The sequence below is a fragment of the Grammomys surdaster genome, unplaced genomic scaffold, assembly GCF_004785775.1.
Source record: "Grammomys surdaster isolate TR1022 unplaced genomic scaffold, NIH_TR_1.0 169, whole genome shotgun sequence".
Taxonomy (NCBI): domain Eukaryota; kingdom Metazoa; phylum Chordata; class Mammalia; order Rodentia; family Muridae; genus Grammomys; species Grammomys surdaster.
In genome coordinates, this window is record NW_021604617.1 from 252710 (window position 1) to 275690 (window position 22981).

General features: G+C 35.5%; 1 protein-coding gene across 1 annotated transcript in view; it reads right to left on the bottom strand.

The window, feature by feature from the left end:
* Nucleotides 1-1596: 1596 nt before the first annotated feature.
* LOC114620603 (vomeronasal type-2 receptor 116-like) overlaps nucleotides 1597-22981 on the bottom strand; it is a 31032-nt gene continuing 9647 nt past the window's right edge. The window contains exons 2-6 of the mRNA XM_028766712.1: nucleotides 17960-18251; nucleotides 16521-17327; nucleotides 15246-15473; nucleotides 14761-14908; nucleotides 1597-2504 (exon numbers count right to left, since the gene is read on the bottom strand). Of these exons, the coding sequence (XP_028622545.1) occupies nucleotides 1597-2504; nucleotides 14761-14908; nucleotides 15246-15473; nucleotides 16521-17327; nucleotides 17960-18251 (2383 nt within the window). The remainder of the gene's footprint in view (nucleotides 2505-14760; nucleotides 14909-15245; nucleotides 15474-16520; nucleotides 17328-17959; nucleotides 18252-22981) is intronic.

Below are 22981 nucleotides of genomic sequence, written 5' to 3' on the forward strand. Positions count from 1 at the left end.
CCTGATCCACAAGTACAATCATCACCAAGAGAATACAAAAGATGGAAGCTAGAATCTCAGGTGTAGAAGACTTAGTAGAAGAAATTGATATATAAATCAAAGACAATGACAAATATTCAAAGTTTCTAACACAAAACCTCAAGCAAATTTCGTACACTATGAAAAGGTCAAACCTCCTAATAATAGGAATTGAAGAAGGAGAATATTCTCAGCTCAAAGTCTCAGAAAATGTCAGCAAGTCATTTTCAAAAATATATTTCATGAAAACTTGGTCAAGTTATAGTAAACATTGGAATTTTATAGAAAAAATTGTTATATAATGTTATTTTATACTAGCTTTAATTTTTTTACAGAAGAGAAATAATTTTGTATATTGTAAAATATTTATTTGTTAGTTGTTGGACTGTGGTGTACATTTAGGCTTGCAGAGTGTGGGGTCTGATGTATCAAGTTTTGGGTCCCGCTTGTCTGCTACCCCAAGGGGCTGTATCTGTGGGTCAGGGAAGTAGAGGCATGGGAATTGGACTGTATTTACTCCACACTGCACAGGGAGGATGTTGGGCTGTGAGAAATACCAAGGTTCTGCTCTGTGGGTGGGGCAAACAAATTCTGAAACCATGCATGGGCTATAGCTCTTGAGCAGGGGATCCACAAGCCAATGTAGCAGCCAGGGACCAACTGATCTCAAGCCCTTTGGCTCTCTGGCACCCTGAGAGGCCTCAAAAGAACTGAGATTGGGGGTTGTATGAGGTGTACATGCTGGATTGACCCACAGCTGAAGGGGTGAGGGGGAGAAGATGAGCTCCAGTGATGACCCACAGGGAGTGAGACTCTTGGTCAGGGTGACTCGCTTGGCTGAGTCTTAGCTGGATCTCCATGGCTGGAATGTAGACAAGTCATTAGTTGGAGGTAAGCCTAGTTTGGCTCAGTATTTGAAGACCTTCTCCATGGTTCCCCAAGGTAGGCCACCAAAAAGGAGAGGTAGTCAAGGTCTTAAGATATGGTCTTAAGATCTTTATTGTCATGCCAGAAAGTGGATGAAGCTATATCCTGTATTCTCAGTGCAGGCCTGAGGTTAAATATCGTTTGCAAGTAGGAGGGGCTGGAAAGGAATGCTTACTGGCCTTTAGGTATCTCATGAATATGGAGATGTCTTGAGGCTCTGTGGTCTGTAGTCAGCCCTCTACCTGTGGTATGTGACTGATGGCAACATACCTCTCTTTGGAAGGGGTTGTGGATAGCTGAGTTATGTGAAAAGAACCAGGGGTCCCAGGAGTGATGCCAAACACCTAATGTCCCTTTAGGGTCTCTGGGGTTTGAAGAATGCTTGACCAGTTACCCAGCTGCCTCTCGAAGCCCACCACTGCACAGTAAGTCACATATAGCTATAAGTTATAGATGTCTGATTAGGAGGCTAAGATAGCTAAAGATAATATGATGGAGGACATAGAACATTTCAATGTCACATATACACTGAATATGTAAGTAGTCATCCAGCCTTGTGGGTCGTATTATGTTTTGCTGCAGTTTAACATGAGAATGTCTGTTAACACTCCTCAATACTAAAAACATAAATTGAGGTATTTTAAGTACGATTTATTTCCACTGAAATCTGGGTCTCATGGATTTCAATGAGTTCTTTTCAGGTCTCATGAAAATAATATAGAATTTGGGGATAAAAATACAGCCTAATATCCCTGCACTGGAGGCCAAGATGGAGAAGATTTCCACAGCCACCATAACATTCCCCTTAGTACTATAGTAGACTGGGAGAAATGTAATCCAGACACTGCAGAACACCAGCATAATGAATGTCAGGAACTTGGCTTCATTGAAAGTGTCTGGTAGGTTCCTGGCCAAGAAAGCTACTATGAAACTCCCAAGGGAGAGCACCCCAAGGTACCCTAGGTTGCAGTAGAAAGCTGTGGCTGAGCCCTTGTTGCATAAAATTATGATCTGATCATGATGAGAATGTGCATCTTCATCCACAAAAGGAGGAGAAGTTACCAGCCAGATTCCAGAGAAGAAAATCTGTATAAGTGTGCAAGTGGGAATGATAAATTTGGGTGCCTCTGATCTAAGAAATCCTCTCATTCTTTTTCCTGGAGTTGTGCTTTTGAAGGCCATGATTACTGTAATGGTTTTGGCCAAGATAGTGGATACAGCCACTGTAAAAGCAACTCCAAATGTGGTCTGCTGCAGGATGCAGGTGGCTGTGTTGGGCTGACCAATGAAGAGAAAGGAGCAAAAAAAGCAGAAGGTGAGGGAAATAAGCAGTATGTAACTGAGAGTACTGTTATTGGCCTTCACAACAGGAGTCTTTCTATACTTCACAAAAACCACTAATATAAGTGTGGTGATAGTAGAAAAGCACAGGGTCATGCATGCCAGAGTCATCCTCAAGGGATCTTCATAAGCCAAATATGTCACTGTTTTTTCGAGGCAGTGTCTTCTTTCCATGTTGGCATACTGACCATCTGGACACTTTACACAGTGATCAACATCTGGAAAGAAATTCAATGTGGTATCAGCACAACTGCTAAGAATTTCTTTCATGTGTTTCATACCCTGCACACACAGTGAAGTAAGACACTGGAAAATTTCAGCCATTTTTTCTTGGAACATTTGTGGGCAATCAATAAATGGCTACTAATTTGAAGATTTTGCACCCTTAATTACATTAATGAGTACATTTCTCATTTAGTATGAACCAAATAAATCAATATTGTCTTCTTTTTTCATGTGTATTCATGACACGTATTTTTGTCTCCAAGTTAATACAACATATATATTTTCATGTATATTTGTTATGCTATGGTAATTTAGGATGAAATTTCACAAAAGAAAATATTTTTACTCATAGGTCTTGTTGGGAGGCGACTCCTAGCAGGAAGCCGCTATTATCTTTGCAGCCATCTAGAGCCATATGCCCTGACAAGAGACTTGTTTTCAATAGCCCACAACAGCTGAACACACTCTGATAAACATTTTTGTGTAGTGCCCCCAGCTGCAAGGTGCACATGGTATCCATGGCTACAAGGCACATGGCAAAGTGCCTTCAGCTGTGTTCCCCTGCTTGTCCACGAGGGCAAGGCACATGGTAAAGGGTATAAATATCCAGAATTTTCTTTCAATAAAAGAGACTTGATCAGACTCTGTCTTGTCTCCATTCTTCGTGTCTCTTGCCCCTCCATCCCCACTCTCTCTCTTGCTAGACCCTGACCTGCAGACCAGAGCAGCAGCTTTAGCCGGGACAGGGTGGCCTCCAAATGTGGTGCAGAATGGGTTGTTACAAAGTCTGTGTTCATAGATCCTGAGATCCTGGATGTTTTTCTGTCTGTTGAATATTATTACTATTTCTTCACATGTCAGAAGACATAAATTAAATCCTTCCAAAATATGTGAAAGCTGTGTGACTCATTTCATTCAGTTTAAATGCTGCACCAATTAAAAATCTTCCAAACTTGCTCTTTAAAAATGCATGGGTAAATTTTCATGGGTAAATTTTGGTTTTTAGCACAAACTAAATTAATATTGAAAAGGGATTGTCAAGAAAGAAAAGGCTTCTATGAGACTGAGCAATAGGCATATCTGTCAATGTATTTTCATAATTACTATTTTTTGTAACTAAATCTAGATACTGGTGGGTGGTGCCAGCATGGGAAATAAGTCCTAGGTTATATTAACAAATTAAACGAATGATTTATAAGGAGCAGGATAGTAGGCATCTCCATGGTCTCTGTTTCAGTTTGCGTATCCATAGTCCTGCCTTGAATTTTTTCTATAACTTCCCTTTATGGTAGACTGTAAGTGTAGGCAATGTAAATTAGTTATTTTCAAAGTTTCAGTTTGTTCAAAGGTCTTTATAAAAGTAATGGAAACATAATTACTGCATCTCCTTTGGTATAAGATATAATCTAACACCAATTTTGGTAGAATAAAATGCACTTTTGTGTTCCATCAAACAATCCTTCAAATCCTATAATGTGTTTAATTGTACAGCATGTAGTCTTCAAAATTATCCCAAGTAAGATGACTTGAAAATGATAAAAAAAATACGGATGATATGGTCCATGTTTCTTGGTAAGCATGATCTTCCTAAATGTAAATATTAAATCCTACCACAGAAAATGTTAAATATTTTTGTTTTAGTTACAAACAATAGATAAAGCTTGTTCAGCTTCCCAGATTCCCTGTCCCACATTTTAACAGTTACCAATAGTGCTTTGTGTAGGTATCAGGCCTCATGGTCTGTCTTCCACCCACTTTAATAAATTTGATAGTGTCATCTCAGTTGGGTTTACATTTAGGTGGTCATGGTGATGAGTCTTTATGGGTGCAGTTTCCATTATTACCAGAAGTATTATATTACAGCAAACTTCTTACTCCTCTGTCTTTTTCAATCCTCTTCTACCTTTTCCATAATTTTTCCTGAGTTTAAGGTTTTGGAATGTTTTGTTTATATATCTACCTTTGGGACTGGCATCCACAACTCTGCAGTTTGATTATTATTAATTATTATTATTATTTTGTAATTGACTCCAATTGTTGGCAAGAGACTTTTCCATGATGAGGGTGCTGAGAATACACTTATCTGTGTGTATTACCACAAGTATTTATAGTTTGATTTTAGAAATTATTAGGTTGTTTTATTAAATTAGTGGTTGTAAATTTTCACACAATAAATATAGTTTTATTATTGCTGATTAATGAGATAAATTTCAAATGCCAGGCATGTTATCTGTAGTGTTGAACAGATCTTACATCCAGTTAGGGAAATGTTGATTTGAACAAAGATATGTGTTCTGTTGCTGCATCCTTATGGGGTATAATACCATGATAGTAAATAATGTGGCTCATACATATAATTGCATTAGGATTATTGGCTGTCCTTCTCCCTTCGAAGTTTTCATGATGCCACCTGGTACCATTAGATATGATACTTGGGGAGGGCACACTTGTGTCAGTTGAAGCTCAGGTGTATTGGACTCTGTCTCTGAAATACATGATACTTTTATCAGAAGTGATTTGCCTTCAAAGTCTTGGGGAAACAAGGGAAATCTGCAATAACCAGTGTAGTTTTGGTAGTCCTTTGAACAGCACTGATGAAAAACTCCAAAATATTTCTCACATCTAGTACTGGAGTTTTTATCAGGTCATCTTTTGTCCTAGAATTCACTATGATCATACCAGATTAGTAAAGTTCATTAGAACTATATCTGCTGTCTTCATCAGGGAAAAGTGCAGCAATTAGTTGTCTAAAGCAGGAGAGTTAGCCCTGAAAATATATATGCAAATAATATTATATGAACTTAGAAGGTTATAATTAGTAATTTGTTGTATAGAATTGTACATATAATCAAACTTTGAATAATTAAGAAGAAATGGAGGCCATGAACTAGAAGGACAGGATCAATGTATATATGGTAGATTTGGGATAAAAAAGTTGAGAAAATAAATGTAATTAAATTTAAATTTCAAAAATTATATTAAAAACTTTGTATTTCAAATTCTTTTTAAGTTTCATTATTTTCAAATGTTATATGAATTTTTATTTTGCCTGTATTTTGTTCCTTGTATGCCACATACCTTTAGGTTCCAAAGAATATAACATATTGCATTGGGATTGTGGTAGATCCATGTATGTGTGTATGTATGTATGTATGTATGTATGCACATAAACATATACTCATACGTGTATGTGTATGTATACATATACACATACATCATATATTTATAAATATGCCTCATATACATATATACATTATCTATATCTATCATCTATCTATCTATCTATCTATCTATCTATCTATCTATCATCTATCTATCATCTATCTATATCATCTATATAACTTGTTCTTTTTGATGAATTTCCTAAATAATTATATGCATTTTTGCCATCCCTAACCCTTTTCCTTCTCATCCAACTCCTTCCCTATTATCCTGAAAACTTTGGTTTTCCAACTAGCCCCTCAGAAAACAAATGTCCAAAGAAAACTGACTCATTCTTCACTGCCAATTTCAACTCACTTAGGCGTGTGTCTTTATCCAATAAGTTACTCATTCAAGGAGTTTGTCTGCCTTGATCTTGTTGTGAACTGTGCATACAGCCCCAGCTGCTTTGTCAACCTGTGTGTATTAGTAATGTCACATTGGTTTATGTGAAAATAGAATAGGAAATAATCAGTTGTAGTGAGGTTTTGTACTTCAGTAATTGTGAGTATATGTGTTACATCATGAAGGAATATATTACTATGTGCATTCAAGAAAATGGTAGTACAGTATTTTTCCCTAGACCTACAACCTAACTAGCTACCTACATTATCCAAGATAATTATATTAGATATAAATTCACCATTTGTTATGGGCTTTCAATGAAAGAAGAAGGTGTTTGGCCACTCCCCAAAGTATTGTATGTCAGTGAGCATAACTTCTCAGGCCAGTCATTATTTTTGAACAAAGAGTTCAATGATCATTGTGTTCGGTGACACTACTCCTTGGCAGACATATCCTCATTTGAGATAGGGAACCTACAGAAGACTAATGTAAGGATACCATGAAAATATAAATTGGAGAGTCAGTGAGCTTTACCTAGGAAACTTATAGGAATGATTATTTATGAGAGAAAGAGGAGGAAATAATATTTATGCTGGGATGAATGAGAACGGCCACTTTAGGCTCCTATATCAGAATCCTTAGTTTGCACTGTGAAAATATTTAGGTTTATAAGATTTCACATTGATGGCAGATGTGTGCCAGTCTGGTGGTCTCTGAATATTTATAAGACCAACTATGCCATATTCTCTCTGTCTCTATCTTCTATCCCCTCACCCCCACATATAAACTCTCAGCTATGTTTCCAACAATGTGTCAGCTAATGTATTGTTTAGCTCCCCAACATGTTGGTCATAAGCACTAATGTCCCTAAAAACATGATGCCAAAATTAAATAGCTCATAAGTTGCCTTGTAAATGAAGTTTTCATAGCACTGCAAAAGTGGCTAAGATACATCTCATGAAATTCCATTACTGTAAGCCCACCCCAAGAGGAGTGATGGCTCAAAAAAACAAAGAACTTGACATTTATATAATAAATTCCAGGCAGCTTCACAGATTTCATAGCATCTCAGTCATCTTGGATAGTCACTTTTCTGTGCAGCTTCTTTTGTCTTTTAGCTTCTCTCCATATTCCTCCCTGATTATATTTACTTTTAGATGGAGGTTTCTAATGTATTTGTTGTTTCAGGAAATTCCTGAAGCCTTTTACTTCACATATTGAACTTAAGAATCTTTTTGTGGTATAGAAACTTTATTGCCTTCAAATCATGCTATTTGTTCATGCTCTTTATTGCGGAGGAAACAAATGCATAAAACTAAGACTGATGATAATTTTTCTTCCACTATTGTGTATAGAAAACTTCCTGTGTCATCTCGTCAGTAGGGAAAGAGCTTCAAAGTCAGTTTTTGCTTGCATTCTCTATGTCCCACATCTCAAGTTTATAGTCACTACTATCAAGTTCAGGAAAATGACCAAAACCTGTAAAATTCACTTGTAATATTTGAGGTTATAAAAGGGATTCCACTGACCAAACTGTTGAACCAAAAAAAGCCCATACCTGTAATTCACTTTTTATTTGACAGCCTCTGATGTATCAGTAATGTGTTCAGTCTCATAACCCACAAAGGGTTATTAGGATGAAACAATCTAAGTTTGTAACCTACAGTTCATGAGCTTCTACTCAGATATGGTTCTCCAGAACATTGTGAAAGGCTTACTGTATTACTTATAACTTCTTATGTTATACCTCTCTAATCAGCCCATTAATTTCTGACCTTGCACAGTATTTCTTGCTTCATCACTCCACTTTTTTTAAAAAAACTTCCTTTCATTGACATTCGGTCCCTTATTTCTCAAAAACTCCCTCCCCACAGGAACTCCCTAGTTACATGACTTCTATCATTACCCTAAACTGAAATTATATCTAAAGTTTCAATGATGTATGCCTGTGTACACATGTGTGCATGTGTATATGTGTGTGTGTCTCTGTGTGTGTCCATTTGTGTTGTTTTCTCAATCTCTCCTCTATCTTCTATATCATCTATCTATCTATCTATCTATCTATCTATCTATCTATCATCTATCTATCTATCTATCTATCATCTATCTATCTATCTATCATCTATCTATCATCTATGTATCATCTATCTATCTTTCTATCATCTATCATCTATCTATCTATCATCTATCTATCTATCTATCTATCATCTATCATCTATCTATCTGTATCATCTATGTATCATCATCTATCTATTATCTATCATCTTTATATCTATATATAGAAGAAAGAATCTCTGACATTTGTATTACATTATCTGTATAACTTCATCCAGAAAATATGTTTTTCCATCCACTTAACTGAGAGGTATTTTTTTATTAACCATAAAACCCTTTGTTGCATATATATAAAATCATATTATCTATTCATCAATTGATGAATATGCAGAATGTTTTCTTTGCTGGACTACTGTGAGTAAAATGACAATGAAAATGTATGAGAAAGTGTACTTGTTCTAGGAGATGGATTCTGTGGATTAGATTGCTTTTTCGTGGGATATCTATGCTTACAGTTGTTTGATAAGTTGACATAAAACCTACAAGTGTGTGGAGAAAAGAATATTCATTGAGAAAATGACAAGCCTGTATAACATATTTTTAAGTGATATTTGACATGGTAGGGGCAATTCATTGTGAATAGTGCTATAAGTCAGCAGTAGATAATATGGTATTTAAGGAAGAATACCAGAAAATCAAGCATGTAAGTAGCATTGTTTCATGTCTTTTTATGAGTTTCTGCCTCCAGCTTTCTGCTTCCAATTCTTGCTTAGATTCCTTTAATAACAAAGTTTATCCTCAGAGCAATAAATAAATCAAACCCTTTCTTCCCTTACCGAAATTTTTATATTTTTTGAAAGCAATAAAACCCTCACCTAAGACATTATCCATTTATAAAATGATGAGGGAAGACCTTTTGTTCTTTTTGTGTGTTTTTCAGTTTCTTTCTTCACTGTGTAAAAGCTTTCAGTATACTAGTGTTTCTGCTCCAAGGTATGATGTTTAATTTTTTGTTGTTGTTTATTGTGATAGTATTATTTGTCAGATGTTTTGTCTCTTTTTTTGGTTATTGTTGATGTTGGTTGTTGTGGTTTATATGAAGGTAACTTTTATAATTAAATTGTTTTGTGTTTTTACCTTACTGAATGTATTTATCAGTTACAGGAGATTTACTGTGAGATTCTTAGTGTCTTTTATGGACAGAATCTTCTCTTTCATTGGTAAAGGTAATTTAACTTCCCCTTTTCCATCTTAATCCCCCATTATCTAATTCACAGCATAGAGTAGAATCATTGTCTTATTCCTTTGTTTGTGCAAATAATTTGAGTCTCCTTTCTGTAAGTTTGATGTTGGATGTTATCTAGTATGTTGACTCAATTTTCTAGACATATGTCATCTAAAAGCTTAATTTCTTCCAAAATTTTATCACAAAGAAATTTTAAATTTTTCAAAACTTTGCTTGTACTTAACTATATGGAAATGCAGTTTCAGTTCTTGAAACTATTTATGTGATACATTTCAAATGACAATTTATGTATGATGCAGCATCTCACATCTCAATAACGAAGTCAATATTATCATATTGTTTAGTGATTTCTTTTTTTAAAGTCTGGTACCTAATTAATCTTGTAAGGGTTTCATTGAGAATTACTGCTCCTATAATAAGAAGATGTATTAACCTATTATTGGTTGGTGTGAAGGATTAAATGGGTATAATTAATTATGTACTGGATATTACATGATGTGATAATTTTCAATATTCAGCTGTTTCTAACAGTACTAACAACCATTTCCCATGTCCTTTGTTCTATAACAATACCATTTAAATATCTATTTTACTTTCAAATTATCTATAGCATCAGTTACTTCATATAGTAGAACATTGTTGAAACAATTGAGATGTCACATAAGAAATAAAAATTGTCATAATGAAAAAGTTTTGATTTCCCAAGGAAGCATATTGTGCTCCTCAGATTGAGCTGCTGTAATGGTGTGTTAATCATTGATATTTTTGGAAAAGGGAGGATAATCTTAGAGCTAAGTCATTTCCTGAGAATGTAGTAATTAGTGAGGGTAGACCTGAGTCTGTTTCTGGAATATCCTCAAGACTTTGCGACAAATAGCTGGCAATCCGAAACTGACAAATGTAACTTTCCTGGCATTGATCAATAAAAGTTTTGACTGTGTAACCTTTACAAAAATTCTCTGTTTTTTTTATAAAAAGGGTTGGGTGCCTTTGTCTGTAGTTGTCATCTTGGTGAATGGTCTAATATCTGTAGGTTGGATTTCTGCAGAATAAGACATTCTCTGCTTTTATATAACATTTGAATCTGGGGTATTCTCTGTGATAATTCTTGGATGCTACCCAATTACTCAGCTTTATGGCAGAGCTCTAAATCTACTTTTACACAGGTTTTCTTCCCTCTACATCTGTGAAGTACAGAAACAAAAAACCACAATTTTTTTATTGGAAAATATTCATATGATATATTATAATACACGAAACATTGAAATTACTTACACTTCATGGTTTTGCTTTAAAAATATGTATTATATATGTGTGTTTTTACGTGGCCACAATATGGTAACAAAATTCCTGGGAATTGAGGTACAGTAAAATCTCATTTTGTGGATGCTGAGTGCCAAATCTCTATCTTCAAAAAGATACTATGCTCTTAGTTACTAAGCTATTTTTCCATGCTCTGAATTTCTTAAGAAAAACCCAATATCTATTAGTAGTCAAGGTCTTTATGAATTCTTCCTTTGTCATGTGTGATTTTTATCAACTTGAAAGAAACACATAACTTTTTTCACCTATGTAAATATAGGCATGACCTCTTCCCCAGTGTAACTCATTTCCTGTTTTCCATTGTGATATTAGAATACCCTTAAAATAAACAGACTGATTTAGGTCAACAATTTTTTCATAATTCAATGTCTTTCAGAATCCAAAGTTTTTGTTTATTAGCATTTAAAAGTGTAAGGTCAATAAAACACTATGTAATCCAAATCTAGGGTTCATTGTTGCCCCATTTTGTTTGTTAAGCATCTCTTTCAGAGTATGATTACATCTATCCACAATTGCTTGTTCTCTAGAATTATGTATTATTCCTGATACATATTTTATATTATCATATGTAAAAAAAACTTGCTTCATCTTATTAGAGGCATATTCTGAACCATTTTCCATTTTAATTTTTATGGATATTCATATAATGTCCACAACTTATATCAACTGTGAAATTATAGATTCAGCCTTTTCTGAAGCAAAGGTAGTTGGCCAAGGAAATTCTTAAAATGTGTCTCTAGTATGATGCACATATTTCATTTTACCCAAATCTGTAAATTAAAGAATTTCTTTTGTTAAATTTCCTTTCTTTGGGTACCTTTAGTGTACTTGTTGTAGGTAATGGAGTTTGGTTATATAATGAGCAAGTAGGGCATTTCCTCATAGTTTTTGGCTTGTTGCTAAGTGTCAGAGTATTCTTTCTTTAATCTTTTGTTGTTAAAATTTTTTAATAAAAAATGGAATTATGAAGCTTCTTCTACACTTCTTATAAATTGCTGATCAGTTTCATTATTCCCTTTTGATAAAAAGCCTGGCAGACCTGTATGGAATCTTATCTGTGTTGTACACAATGTATGACTCCTACTCCTGATCATTTGTTAGAGCTAGATAAACAGTGAAGACAATTCAAAAATAACAAAAATAAGTTCAGCAGTCTCTATGTGTAAAACAACCCTTTCTGCATATTGAGAGTCAGTTACCATATTAAGAGACTCTTGAAACTCAGATAAAACCAAAAGTATTGTACATAATTAAGAGTTTTGAACCAATTTGTATGAACTCTCAGCCACCTTACTTACATCTTCTGATTAATATCCCACCTTTCCTGCTTTATTATTGGAGATCAACAAGATCAACAAGATAGGTGATATATATGTCTGTACAGAGACAGCTCTGGGTCTGGCTGAGACTTAAATATCTATATTCAGTGAATAACCCTTTTTGGGTACAAAATTCTAATGACATGATATTACATACCATCATTTAAGATAGCAGGAGTAGAAATTTATATTGAAGTTTGATTATGTGATCAAACTAATCTTTAAAGTGAAGCACCTGTCTTTCTTTATTGATGTTCCTTAACTGACCCATACACCCTGCATGTTCCACATGAATGTCTTTACAGAGCTATGTGTAGTTTGTAAAGTTTGTATATTGCAGAATTGTAGGATAGAAGGATTGCCCTGACAAAATTCATAGTCTGTGATGCTGAGATTTTGGGACATGCCATTCCAGCTCCTTGCTTGATACTTCCTAAACTACATGGAAGCTGTTTCTGCTAAAGACTTGCTTCTAGGACATTTCCAGAACAGTTAGCTCACCCAACCAACCTTTTAGACTGTTACAGTCAGGATTGCAACTAAGCCATGAACATTTTCAGCACATAGAGACTAGACATCAAATGATGCCACCTAGAGTTTCTTAAATAAAGCCTGTTTTCCTATATCCCTCTGGGTCCCCGTAATGGAATTCTTGGCTCTAATACCACTAGAAGCAAGCAAAAGAAGGTCATCATCCCAGTTCCTTAGGTTGGAATGGTTGATTCTGGTTATTTTTAAAATTAGAGATGTATTGTCCTTTAAGGGATTACTTGTATATGTGGTAGCCTTAGACAGGGAGGAAACTAAAAGGCTCAGACTCAGGGACTGCTACTTCTGATTTTTGCTTCTCTTTCCTTCTTTCTAGATAAAGTATAGAGTTGGTAAACAAAGTGAGGTTTATAGTAATATTATAGAAACTAAAAAGGTTGACAAATAGGTATAAGATATCAAATGTACTCTTAAACTAATTATTGTTTAGCAACAACCATATTTTGATTGAATCTTTATATTTGTTGCAAAATTAAAGTTACAATTTCTTTTTTTTCACTTAGGAATATCAAAGGACATTTTATTTATAGTAATTCAAGATTTTAGGATACATGGTAAGTAACACCGCACAGTAAAAAATTAGGTAAGGCTCAACAGGTAAAAATCACTTGCCATAGAAACTTTTAATTTCTTACACTGGCACAGACTATAAAGGTTATTATAGTTTTAAGGTGCTCATTCACATAATATTTCATATATTGATAAAAGGTTAAAATAAATACTGTCACTCATATATAGGTATAGTGCCTATGTAAATCATTCAAGAATACAAAGGCTTAGATCTAGGTCTTTTAATGGCAGGTATTACATGCTGTTTCAAATGGTTAAATAATACAAGTTAATAGTCAGATTGTAAGACTCACTTATGATCATATTTGATTCTAAGTTAGTTGATTGCAGCAAGTGTTTTCAATATTATTACATTAACAAATAGCTAAGAATAGTCAATTTTTGGCAATTCAGCAAATATATATATATCTCCACAGAATGATATTTCATTACTAAGATCAATTGACTATGAGACACTGTGCTCCTGACAGTATCCCCATTGCACTTCAAGGAAGATATCAAGTATCATTACCTCCAGGTAGAGTTGATTCAACCATGGCAATGTAGTTACTCAGCAAGAATTGCCCTAATTTTTATGCAGATAAAAATTTGTCAAAAAAAGGACAAACAGATGTGAAATAATCAACTGCTAAGATCTGCCAAGACATAGCAAGCTAGTTCTTCATAAATTCAGCTTTTCTTAAGGTCTGTCAAATGGATCTGGACCAGAAGGCTGAAGACAGATGGTTCAACTTTATAAGAAGTTAACAGAATATCCAGGCATTCAGCTGTCCCTACAAATTGTTTAGGTTTGGAAGCTACATTTTTGCTTCAAAATATTTTTGGTATATGTAGGTAGTATTTAATTCCTTCTCAAGGTGTCCGATGGGGTTGAAGACTAGTTATAGCCTCATAATTGAACTTCAGTTATTTATCATTAAAGAAGATATTCCATATTTGAAAGGATGGATTTCAGATGGTAATAAAAGTTAAAATAAGATAATTCAGACACAAAGTTTTAAGCTGTTTAAGTTAGCATTGATGGTAGAATATGTTATATAAATTGACAATTATGATGGCCTGGATGTTAAGTGTATACCATACCTTATATTTTACATAATTTTTACTATTGTACTCAATTTTTCTTTGACAAAGAGTATTTTTAACTAGATAAAAGGGGAAATATTGTGGGTTGTCCTGATGCTGTTTGAAATCTGATGTTAGTTCTGCTTGCTCAAGAGGTGTGTTCCCCAGATGAGCAGTTTGATCATATACTCAAGTGAGATCTTATGAACCTTCTTCCTATTTGCTTGTCAATAAAGGCAAGGGTAAGGTATGGGGCAGTAAAGCAGAAAGGTGGGAATGGAGGACTTTGAGAGTGGGGGCAGGTAGACAGAGAAGTAAAGGAAGGAAAGCAGATGGAGGAGGAAGAAGTGAAGATGGAGCAGAATGATGTGGACATAGACAATACAAGTACAAATGGGTCTCATTGTTAGGTAGTAATTAGTATAGTAATAGTTCTGTTCTATCTAGGAATATAGCTCAAAAATATAGTAATTGGATTGTGTGTTTTATATGTACTTATTGGAATTGGAAATTACTGCAACAATCTTGTGTATATTTTTTTACTTCAATGTACAGATTGCAAACAGAAGTAGTAACCTCGTCTAAAATGTGTACACTTGACTGTTCCATTGGAGATTTCATTTTCTGGGCAGAGACTGCAATCAAAACAACATAGAGCCTTGCCATCCTGAAGAGATTTCCTGAATCCAGGTCTACAACTTTCACTGCATACAGACATGGGAGTCTGACAAAATAAGAGATATGAGGACATATAAGATTTCTTCTGGTAAGGGTATTTCAGGAGTCTATTAGATTTTTGATGAAACCTACACTCAGTTAATTGATGAGATTATAGATAAACCCCATAACAGGATATATAAATACTACACACATAAATATTCATACAAACAGGTATTATGTTTAAAATTGTGAATACACCTTGAAGTATGTGTTAAATCTTGGTAATGATAAATGTATAAAGAAAATAATTGAATGTTGGAAATTATTTGTAAATGCTGCAGTCAAGGCATCTTTTAACTCTGGAGAAGCACGATGCTAAACAAAATTGAGAGTCCACCCACCTGTCCCAGTCCTATACTCCACTCTATTCTTTCCTCAGTCAATGACAACTTTTTACCATTTGGCATATATGGAGAAAACATTACTACTTTTACTTTATATCCAAGACCTTGTGGAAAATTCCAGAAGTTCAGAATGTCATATTCCACATACAAATTTTGTGAAGGATTCAATGTTACAGGGTCTCCATTTGGATTCATGAATTGAATGTTCTTCAGTATGTGATTTAACTAAGAGAGATACATGATTTGTGATAGGCATGGTCATTGTCAAGACAAAAAATGAAATTATGCCATTTTGTTAATTTCACTAATATCTAGTTCAAAATAAAGCATCATTACACGTATAAAACAAAATACTACTAACAATGAAGTAACATCATAATTAACATAAAAATATGTGAACAGGCTATTCAGATAAATCTGAAGTTGTTAATCAGTCTACTAGTTTTTAGCACTGACTAGCAAAATTTACGACATTTAGATTGAATTATTTTCCTGACAGTGTCTACAATCATCTATGCGCAAGGAATCATTTAAAAAGCTGTAAAGCATAATTTTGACTCTGAAAACATCTATGAGAGATTTTTTTTAATGTGGTTTAATTAAGGTATGAAATCTACTCTGATTTCAAGCAGGTTCATTTTCTAAGCAGAACCAGGAACAAATATATTAAAATGAGTCATCTGTGCAATAGCATATTCATTGCTCCCTGGTCTTGTGGATGTTAATGTGAGCTGCTTCAAATCTCTGCCACATTGAGTTATTCCTGATGAGGATCTTTAAACTGCTATTATCAGTAAAATAATCCCTTTCACATTGAAGGGGATTTTGTGCACACATTTTATTACACCAAATGTAAATGAAACAAAAATAGCATGTATATTAGACATAGTTTTCTTTTATGTTTTAGAATTATTTCATTTTATGGCACAATACACAGTTTAGAGCCTTACATTGTCAGTTAACACCTTGTTCATTTTTAAGAAATCATGCAAAGAGATTAGAGATTCCAGTTGAGGCCTTTAGAATATCAGGAAACTGTTTGCCTATTTCACTTAAATCTTTTCCCTATGTTTTTAATATTTGCTTCTAAGATGTTGACATCTTGATTATGATTTTTCACCCAGGTTTAGATTTTTCTTTAAGCACAAAACAGTCTACAAAGCTTCTCATGTGAAAAAGAATTCCAAGGTACTTGTTGATTACATCTTTAATGCCATTTTTTTTTAAGTTACCTTAGTGACAGAGGTACAGAATCCATAGGAAAACCATTACCTTCCAGGGAGCAAATTTCATTCTTCCTCGATTTTTCATTCCATGTATGTCTACTTGTTGTATATGCATCTTGTGAAGTGTGTGGGCCACAGCATATACAGCATTATATACATGGTAACTGCCATCACTCATTTCCATGTCAAAGTGATACCAAGGTAAAAATTCCAAGGAACCTCTAGAAGAACAATATTTTAAAGATTTACAGGTAGCATTAGATATTGCACAATCAAAGTAAATCTCCCACAATCTTGAAAGAAAAATGTCATCTGGGTATTTGGAAGGGTTCACTGCCTTTACAAACTCTTTAAAAGTAGAAATCTCTCCATGGTGTTGTGAAAATATGAGAGTTCCATGGAATGAATCAAGAATGAAATGTCTCATAGCACTGATGACTTCCCATTTTGAAGTAGTGACCCAGATTCTCCATGGAAATATGTGTTCCCATGTTCTAAAGAGCACACCTAAAGAAGAGTCAGTGTTACCATAAATGATAACCACTTTCACTGAGTTCCTTGCAATTGGGCTATAATAGACATTAGATTCTATTATACTGAACATATGGTCAACTGGGATCATTTCAATGAAAGCCAAATATATTCCATTTCTTTCCATCTCTGGTATTAACTCTGAGACAAAGTGAACACCTTTCTCATCATCTGAGAAGACCAACCCAATCCAATTCCATCTGAAATGGGTAATTAATGAAACCATGCCTAAGGCCAGAGAAGAGTCCTTGGAGGCTATCTGATACAGTGATGGAAACTTTCCAGGATCGTTCATATTTGGTTCAAAAGATCCTAAGGTCAACTAAAGAAAAGAAAACAGAGATTGACATGAAAGAAGAGTTTCCAGAAATTATAGAATCAATGAGTATAAAACAGTAACTTAAATTTATAGAAAATCATATTAGTATTTAAGTTAACTAAAATATTGAACAATAGTTTAGAAAATTATCTGAAATATTCCCAGGTATCATGAATACTTCTGAGATTATCCTGCAATTCTTATATTTGTCAAACAAAAAATTGTAGATACACCATCATTTTCAGAGCATATACCTCATGTACTTTATAATACTGTTTATTTGACTGGTGTTTGTATGAATGTGTATACAAATGTGTGAAGGGAAGAAGTGTCTATTGGGTGTCCTTTGATTTCCTCCATTTACACATTTTTGAGGCAAAATCTCTCTCGAACCCTGGGTTTCATACTCACTTCGCATGTTATGGTCTCATGGGGACATAAGTATATCTGGCATCTAAATTCCTGACAGTTTGATTTCACAGAATGCATTCTTGACTCCTGGCCCATAATCAAGTCCAAAATATTATATTTTCAATCATACACAAGCAAAGTTTTCTACATTTATGTTTTCCTTGGTATTCAAATGTTGCCATAAATGGGGGATGCTTTAATTATTCCTATCAATATAATCTCACCTGTGGGTGTTTATATAGTCCCAGCAATGTCCCAATTATGGAGGAAATTTCCCATGTTGTTCCTGTGATTACAGCCACAGATTTTTCCTCACGTTTGCAGTTGTAGTTTGGCAAGGTTTTGTCCTGCCCTGTGAGCCAAATGAGGAAACTTAGCATTGTATCCTTTTGACTTGGCCCAGCAGTGTAAATACTGTATCCCAGAGACATGTTAGGTAAAATTATGGCATTTGTGTTGATCTCCTCGATGGCAAATTTCAAAGCCATCACAAATTGGTAGTTGTTGGGACTGGTCCTGTATAGAAGACATAAATAAATACTATTGAACAATTTTCCATCACCATTGACTTCAAACTGAATACAATAACTGTCATTCACTGAGCAAAACCTCCCCTCAAAGCTTCCATTTTCAAACTGTACCTTGTTATTTGATACAGTTACAAGAGGAGATTTTTTGTGGACATCAGTAGGTCTGTTTGTGGTCATATTTAATGGTTCATACAGAGTCTTAGGCTTCTTTCAAAATTTGATCACTTCCTTCATCTATTAACTTTATGAAGACAGAGGAAGAAAACTATCTTCTAATAATGAAGCATATCACATATAATAATGAAGTTATTCTATGAAGTTATTCCCTTTGCCGAATTTCTCTCTGGAAACCCCCATACCATTTCCCCACCTGTTGATTCAATGAGAGTGCTACCACATCCACCCACCTATTCACACCTACCCAAACTAGCCTTCTCCTATAATAGAGCATTGAGCCTTTACAGGACCAAATGCCTCTCCTCCCATTAATGCCTAGCAAAGCCATCCTCTGCTACATATGTGGCATGTGTCCTTCCATGTGTACTTTTTGGTTGGTGGTTTAGACCCTGGCAACTGTGGGGAGTCTGGTTGGCCGATGTTGTAGTTCTTTCTATGGGATTGCGAACCCCTTCTGCTTCTGCTTCTTCAGTCCTTTCTCTAACTCCTCCATTGGTGACCTCATCCTCATTCCAACCATTGACTGTGAACATACAATTCCATATTCGTCAGGCTTTGGCAGAGTCATTCTGGAGACAGTTATATCAAGATCCTGTCAGGAAGCATTTCTTGACTTCCACAGTAGTGTTTGGGTTAGTGTCTGTATTCAGGATGGATGCCTATGTGGTGCAGTCCCTGAACATTCTTTCCTGCAGTCTCTGCTCCAGATGTTGTCAACTAATTTCCTCCCATGAGTATTTTTTGTGCTGTCCAGCAGGGCATTAAACAGGATCCAGGGAGATCATCTAAGAGAGAATGAGGAAAAATCAGTGAACACAAGGAACATGGCTTGTCTATAGGCGGAGCAAGCCATAATTTTTACTTTCTCACACACAAGTTATATACACAAAAAAAGCAGGATATGGGGAAGGGGATGATGCAGGAGTGTAGGTGTTCAGGGTGAGTACAGATGTCTTCCATAACAGAGTGTAAGCTGGGTGAAGGTTCAGGGGACAGATCACTATGACTCTGCTTATGATTCACTTGTCTCTATAAGTTGGTACTATTCACCAAAACTACCTATCTACAAGGTCTGTATGTTCAGCCTGGCAATTTTCCACCAAAGTTGCTTGTTTACAATAGCTTCTAGGCATCTGTTTCAGTGTTTTTCCACAGAGACCCAAGACTTTGTGTTAGCAGGCATGTATGTCAGGGCTATTGCTGATTTTAGGCCTAAGGCTGATTTTAGGCTTTCAGTGTATAAGCAGGGCTGACCCTGAAAATTTTGTTCTCACTTCTAAGAAGGACTAAAGCATCCACACTTGGTCTTCCTTCTTCTTGAGTTTCATGTGGTCTGTGAATTGTATCTTGGGTATTCCGAGCTTTTGGGCTCATATACACTTATCAGGGAGTACATACAATGTATGATTTTTTTGTGACTGGGTTGCCTCACTCAGGATGATACATTCTAGTTCCAATCATTTGCTTAAAAATTTCATGAAGTCATTGTTTATAATAAACAAGTAGTACTTCATTGTTTAAATGTACCACATTTTCTGAATCCATTTCTCTGTTGAAGGACATCTGAATTCTTTCCAGCTTCTGTGTATTACGCAATAGCCTGCTATAAACATAGTGGAGCATATGTCCCTGTTATATATTTGAGTATTTTTTGGTTATATGCCAAGAAGTGGTAGAGCTCAATAATCATGTTTCTGCTGAAGTGCCAGACTCATTTAGAGAGCGGTTGTTACAGCTTGTAATACCATCAAAAATGAAGGAGTGTTTCATTCTCTCCACATCATAGCCAGCATCTTCTGTCACTTGAATTTTTAATCTTTGTCATTCTGATTTGTGTGAGGTGGAATCCCAGGGTTGTTTCGACTTGCTTTTCCCTGATGACTAAAGATGTTGAACATTTCCTTAGGCACTTCTTGTCCATTAGATATTCCTAGGTTCAGAATACTTTGTTTAGCACTATACTCCATTGTAAGTAAAGTTATTTGATTACCTGGAGACTAACTTCTTGTGTTCTTTGTGTATATTGTATAATAGCCCTCTATCAGATGTAGGATTGGTTATGATCTTTTTTCAATCTGTTGGTTGCAATGTTATCCTATGGACAGTGTCCTTTGCTTTACAAAAGCTTTACAATTTTATAAGGTCCCATTTATTGATTCTTGATCTTAGAGTATAAGCCATTGGTGTTCTGTTCAGGAAAACTTCCCCTTTGCTCAGATATTTGAGGCTTTTCACACTTTCTCTGCTATTCCTTTCAGTGTATCTGGTTTTATGTGGAGGTCCTTGATCCACCTGGACTTGAGCTTTGTATAAGGAGATAAGAATGGGTCGATTTGTATACTTCTATGTTCTGACAACAGTAGAGCCAGAACCATTTGTTAAAAAAGTTTTCTTTTCCCCACAGGATTGCTTTAGTTTTTTTGTCAAAGATCATATGATCATAGGTTTGTGTGTTTATTTCTGGGTCTTCCATTTTATTCTTTTGATCTCAATGACTATCTGTACCAATATCTCACAGGTGTTATCAGTGTTGCTCTGTAATATAGCTTAAAGTCAGGGATGGTGATTCCCCTAGAAGTTCTTTTATTTTTGAGCATTGTCTTCACTTTCCTGTGGTTTTTGTTTTTCCAAATGAATTTGCAATTTGCTCTTTCTAACTCTATGAAGATTTGAGTTGGAATTTTCATGTGGATTGCGTTGAATCTGTAGTTTTATTTTGGCATGATGGCCATTTTTACAATATTAATCTTGTCAACTCCTGAGTCTGAAGGATCTTTCCATCTTCTGAGATCTTCTTCAATTTCTTTCTTCAGAAACTTTAAGTTCTTGTCATACAGATCTTTCATTTTCTTGGTTAGAGTCACATCATTGTATTTTATATTATTTGTGACAATTTTGAAGAGTGTCATTTACCTAATTTCTTTCTCAGCCTATTTATCCTTTGAGTAGAGGAAGATTACTGATTTGTTTGAGTTAATTTTTATATCCAGCAAGTATGCTGTAGTTGTTTATCAGCTTTATCAGTTCTGTGGTGGAATTTTTGGAATCACTTATGCATACTATCATATAACCTGTAAATAGTGATATTTTACTTCTTTCTTTCCAAATTTGTATAACTTTAACTTCCTTTGTTGTCTAATTGCTCTGGCTAGGATTTTGAGTACTGTGGGTCAAAACTCGCAGGGGTCACGGGCAGGGGTGCAGGGCACAGGTCACGCTTGCTGCACGCTATGGCACTTCCCAGTGGGACTCAGCAGTGCAGACTGCTGGTGAATCACAGGTGTGGGGAAAGAGTTCGAGCCATGCTCCTCGGTGATGGCAGAGTCTCGGGAACAGGGGCACAGGGATGCTGCGCACCCTGAGGGACACAGGGCAGGTCACTCTTGTGTACCGCAGTCATGACTAAGTCCCCCAGGGTCCCCGCGAAGGCTGTGCATGGACTGCTGTTGTAGAGAGGGAGCTCTGCAGGCCGCTAGAGGGCAGAGATCACAGGGATAGATGTAGAAGACTTTCCCACTCCCGCGCGGGTTTTCCACTTACACAATGAGTCCAGAATTCTAAGAGACATGTGGAGTTGAAGGCATGCAGATTTATTGAAATGGCGATGAGTTTGAATGATGGCGTGTTCTCCCAAAAAATGCCAGAAGGGGTTTCCTTATATTGGAAGGGGGAGGTGCAGGGCCAGGGCCTTTAGGTAATATGTAAATCTTGAGGCAGACACCTGTTCCCCCGCCCTCTACCTGGGCCTTCCATGACTCACTGCATGTTACATGGAGACTTTGTGTCAGGTCTCTGGGCTCTGGGGACATGGTCAAACATCCCAGGATTTACACAACCCCACAGAGTACTATATAGAAAGAGAGTAGGCAGCCTTGTCTAGTCCCTGTTTCAGTGGAATTGCTTCTAGTTTCTCTCCATTTAGTTTTGTGTTGGCTACTGGTTTCCTGTATATTGCTATTACTGTGTTTAGGTATGACCCTTGAATTCCTCATCTTTCCAAGACTATCATTCTGTAGGGATGTTAAATATTTTCAAATACTTTTTCAGCATCTGTTGAGATGGTCATGTTTTTTTCTCTTTGAGTTTTTTTATACACTGGATTACATTTATGGATTTCCATATATTGAACTGTCCCTGCATTCCTCAGTTGACGTCTACTTGATCATGATGGATGAGCATTTTGATGTGTTCTTGGACTCAATTTCCAAGCATTTTATTGAGTATTTTTTCATCAATATTCATAAAGGGAATTGTTCTCAATTTGTCTTTCTTTATTAGGTTTTTGTGTGGTTAAGAAATAAGTGTAATTGTGGCTTCATAGAATGAATTGGGTCCTATTCTTTCTGTTTCTATTATGTGGAATAATGTGAAGAGTATTTGTATTAGTTCTTCCTTGCAGGTCTGATAGAATTGTCCAGGGTATTTTTTTTCCATTTTGTTTGTTTGTTTGTTTGTTTTGGTTTTTGTTGGTAGATTTTTAGTGTCTGCTTCTATATTTTTAGATGTTATGAGACTGTTTAAATGGTTTATCTGATCCTG